The following is a 4,907-nucleotide window of genomic DNA, read 5'->3' on the forward strand; positions in this document are numbered from 1 at the left end:
TTTCCCAATCTGTTGGTGGCCTCTTTGTCTTATTGACAGCATCTTTTGCCTTACAGAAGCTTACAGAATCTTCTGTTTGGAATAATACATTCAGGATGAATGTAGTTATCTTAAATCACTTTTCTTTACTTTGGTAGTAGGAAAGCACACATAGTGAATTATAATAGTGTTTTATGTATTTTACAAATTTGAAATTGTTTCTTCTTAGTTTCCTGGATACTGAAGTCAATTTTGCAGCCACTTCCTAATTCTGTTAATTATTCTTTCTCCTCTAGTTTATGGACTCTTTCTTACTGCATATTTAACTTTAACAGGGATTTTTTTTTAATTGAACAATGTGTTCCAATTTTTTTTGATAACTATAAATCTCATAATGGAGGGAAACATTTGGATTTAAAAATCAAGACTCATAAATCTATTTTGTGCTAAGAATGAGTGGCAGGGATCCACTGTATAAGTTAAGGAAAACTGAAGGAAGCTTCATGTCTGACTATCTAAACTTTAACAAAATAGACTCAGGCTAATTACCTAGCTTCTGACCAAAGCCTAGTGATAAAACGGTAATGATTCTTATTTATTAGCACATACTTTCACATTAAACAATTGCTACTTTAAAGATTTGGTTAAGATATTGGTGCATGTTTTATGAAATATGAAAGACAGAAATATAGGATATAGAAGAAAAGAGAGAAAATTAAAGAAATGAATAAAGGCTGGGGAGATAGTTAAATGGTAGGCACTTGCCAGGCATGTGTGAGATCCTAAGATGAATCTTGGCTGTGGGGGGAAGAGAGGAGAGAGGAGAGAGAGAGAGAGAGAGAGAGAGAGAGAGAGAGAGAGAGAGAGAGAGAGAGAGGCAGAATAAGAGAATAAAAATAAAGTAACATAAAGGAATGGGAAGGGCAGGAGAGGGGAGGAAAGAGTAAATAAAGGAATGAACAAGAGACAGAGATGAAGAATAAAAAAACTAGGATAAAGTTTGAACAATGTAGACAGGAAGAAGTAGAGAAAATGAAAAGATTTTGTAAAGTGGGAAGAAAAAGACAAAAGGACATACAGTAAAACGAAGACATCCAGATAGGTTTTAAATATGAATGCTAGGTGCATCCATATTTGCTTTCCACAACTACATGTGCATAAAGGCATGTGTACAATTGTCTGTGTAGCCAGCAGTGTGCTAGCTCAGTCCCCTGTTTCCGCCGCTCTTTCCCCCCTGGCATGTTTGGATGTGGTGCCTTCCTGGCATGGAAGAACCTGAGCCAACCTTCAGTTTTCACTCTCATCCCATAAAACATGGCTGCTATTGTACCTGGCATTTTGTCATGGTATTGGCAGCCTTGGAAAGTCTTTATGCCTTGATAGAGTCTTCTTTTAGGCTTTAATAATGAAGAATCCATAGCCCTTTTGTTTATCTCCCAGTCTTGGTTTATAATCCCTTTTCTTTTACTTCCTAAACTACAGCAAAAGTGGCTCTTATTTTGATACAGAAATACTCCCAAAATGTTCCTCTGGAATACATCATAAGGGTCAGGACCATGTGTGTGTGTGTGTGTGTGTGTGTGTGTGTGTGTGTGTGTGTGTGTATTTTTTCTTTTTAAATAAGTTGCCTTTAATTTCTCAGGAGTTTCCTAGATTATGGCAGACAGCCATTGAATACTGAATGATCATGCTGAGAAAATACTCTTCCTTCCTTTTCAAATAAGAGCACTGAGGCTCTCACAGATTCTACAGTGCACATAAAAACATACATGCAGAAACTAGGAGATGTGGCACTAGAAACTGCTGCAGTCTTGCTAATCAATTGTAGGTCCCTCTGGACCAGGTTCTCTATCTTTTTAATGATGCAACACTTTAATACTGCTGCCATGTCATGGTGACTCCAATCTATAAAATTATTTTTTGTTGCTACTTCATAACTGTAATTTTGCTACTGTTATGAATCATAATGTAAATGCCTCTTATGCAAGATACCTGATATGCAACCTCTGTGAAAAGGTCATTCAACTCTTAAAGGGGTCACTACCCACAGGTTGAGAACAGATGCTCTAGATATTATCTCATCTCTCTCATTTCAAAAAACATCTTGCATTTTATTTTTCAATCCCTGGGGTATGTAGTCACTTTGAGGATTATGCACATGATGAGGCCTTTGCAACTGCTTAGCAGGGAACCTGTGTTCTGTTTTCACTTAGGGAAAACTCATTCGGATACATTTTGGTGCAAGAGGGACATTGTCATTTGCAGATATCCAGATCTGTAAGTAACCAATGCACTATCTGGTTGCTTTTCTTCTAAGTTTTGCAAGTTTGTTGAAATATGAATCTTTATCCATTTTAAATCTTCTTAGATTTTCTTGAAAAATCTCGAGTGGTTTATCAGCAGCCTGGAGAGAGGAACTACCATATCTTTTACCAAATTCTGTCTGGAAATCAAGAACTTCGGAGTAAGTACTAGACTGATTTATCCTACTAAAAGACAAACAGATCCCAGTGAATGAAGAATACTTTTTTGTAAGTTTCTTAGTACTTTCAGACCATAGTTTATTCATCCCACAACAGGGAATTTGAGCACTTGTATAACCAATGAGAGTAGAATAAATAGCAACATTATTTTTTTTTTGTTTTTGTTTTGAAATTTGAGATCAAAAGCAAGACGAGAATTTGTAGTGAATAAAATGATTTGGCAAGGTTAAGTGTCTGTGGGGGGTAGGGAGAGGGAGACAGGGATGGGGAGAGGGAGGGAGGGAAGAAGAGGGAGAAAGAAGGGAGGGAGAAAGGAAGAGAAGGAGGGAAGGATAGAGAAAGAGAGGAAAGGAGAGAGGTAGAGAGATTAGATAATTTAAGGACTTTACTGTTTAGAGCTATGTTGACGTCATAGGTAAGAAAACACACAGGTAAGAGTCACAGTTATGTCCAATTGAAATTTTATAAAGAAAGGGTATATCGATTTGAATATGCAGACCGAATAGAGTCAAGAATCAAGGGTATTTTCTAAAACTATGTATATGAGGTCAGGAGAGGGCAGATGAAGAACAGGAAAAGGATCAAAGCTGCTGGACTAGGAGATCTGCTTAGAGGAACACAGGCAAGTTATTGTGGTGATTCTGCACATCCAGAGGTGAGTGTGTGCATGGGTGTGTTTGGTGCTCCAAGAGGGTAGATAGGATAATAGCAGGGTGCTGATTTTGTTGATGTTGGTGTGGAGAATGATTTAGCCCAGTACGGTGTTATGGAGGCATTAATATTAGAGAAGGGATTGCAATAGTACTAGACTGAAAATGATAGGACTGTTACCTAAGATAGTGTCTATGGGGAATGAATTCATGTCACATGGGTCTTGTCCATAAAAGACTGCCTGTATGGCTGCTAGGCAACAGGCAGAGCTATTTAAGCTCCAGGGCTAAAGGGAACATAAGACTCCTCGCCTTCTTTATCTTACATTCTGGACTGAAAGTTTAGCATCAATCAACGTCCAAAGAAATACATAGTTGCAGATTATTGGTAGGTCTAAAAATAAAGAACATTGGAGCGTGAGAGAATGAGATTTGGTGGACCTGTAGGTGATTGGCAAGGTTTAGATGAAGTAACCAGGAAATGAATCTCTGGGAAGACACTATTCTGCAGCTGTATACATGATGGAGTGGCTGAGTATCCAGGGCTTTCCAGGAACCACATTCTCAGAGGAGGGAATGCTGAGTGCAAAGGTCCCGAAGGCTGACTCTATACTGCTTATTACAATAGGAAATGGCCAAGTGGAAAAGCTGATATAAGGGGAGGTTGGCAGGGCCCAGATCGTGTGGCATTTATAGTTCATTACCTAGAGTTTAATTACTATTTTAAATGCTATGGGAAATCATTGTAAAGGAAGGATGACAAGCTGTTGTTGTCTTTGAGGAAAACATCAAGGACAGTCTTGTACCCATAGGAATGACTATGGATTGAGATAGTTGGTCCAGGCCAGCAAATTATTGGGAACAATTCCTCCATATTCAATCAGAATGGTATAAACTTAGAAGTGTTTTGACTACTTAGTCTTCAGCTTCTATGTGTTCCCAATCTGGGAAAAGATGTGTGAACTAGGAAATTACATTCACCATGTGTTTGTTGGTGATATGTAAGCAACAAGTGTTTGCCATAACTAAATCTAAAACAAAATGTGTGTGTGTGTGTGTTGTTGTTGTTGTTGTTGTTGTTGTTGTTGTTGTTGTTGTTGCAGCACTGCTGCCGAGGATCAAATATGGAACCTCACATGTGCTAGGCAAAACATCTACCACTTACATCTATCCCTCGATGTAAGAGACATGAGGCATCTGACTCACCTTGTCTAATATAGGAAGCAGCTGAGGCCTCCCAGGATATTCACGATTAATAATTTGCAGAACCATTTCAGGGCATCCTGGCAACTGTTATAAAAGGGAACATCTGAGTAGGCCTCCTAAATTATGAGCATTTGCTTGTATTACAAATAATTAACCAGGAAAAAAAAAATCCTAGCAGAGCCTAGAAGAGCCTGGAAGTGAGGTGGTGTATCAGTCCCAGGCAAGCATCATTTGACTTCTAAACAGTGTGGGGACCCTTCTCCTCTGCCCCCAGTTGTACTTCTAGCACAAGTGTCTCATCAAGTTCTAAAGGGTCACCAAGAGTAGTGGCAAGAGACTGTATCACTTTGGGGAGCCTCTAAGGCTTCCTGACCAGCAACTCCTAAGGAGCTATCCTACCCTGGCCCCGGGTTTCCTCTTAATAACTCTTGGTTTCAGGGTATTGTGCTCTCTACTCATTATAAACTATGCTTTTTAAATTTGGTTATGAGATAGGAGGTTTTTGTGTATTTTATCCTCATAGCTCTTTTGTTTAGGTTACCCATTTTCCATTCTCTCTCTCTCTCTCTCTCTCTCTCTCTCTCTCTCT

At 38.9% G+C, this 4,907-nt stretch overlaps 1 protein-coding gene across 1 annotated transcript in view; it reads left to right on the forward strand.

The window, feature by feature from the left end:
* The window catches only part of Myh15 (myosin heavy chain 15), a 148,018-nt gene that overhangs the window by 23,122 nt on the left and 119,989 nt on the right, over positions 1-4,907 (forward strand). The window contains exons 8-9 of the mRNA XM_021209387.2: positions 2,193-2,256; positions 2,348-2,443. Of these exons, the coding sequence (XP_021065046.1) occupies positions 2,193-2,256; positions 2,348-2,443 (160 nt within the window). The remainder of the gene's footprint in view (positions 1-2,192; positions 2,257-2,347; positions 2,444-4,907) is intronic.

This window comes from Mus pahari, chromosome 12, assembly GCF_900095145.1.
Source record: "Mus pahari chromosome 12, PAHARI_EIJ_v1.1, whole genome shotgun sequence".
Taxonomy (NCBI): domain Eukaryota; kingdom Metazoa; phylum Chordata; class Mammalia; order Rodentia; family Muridae; genus Mus; species Mus pahari.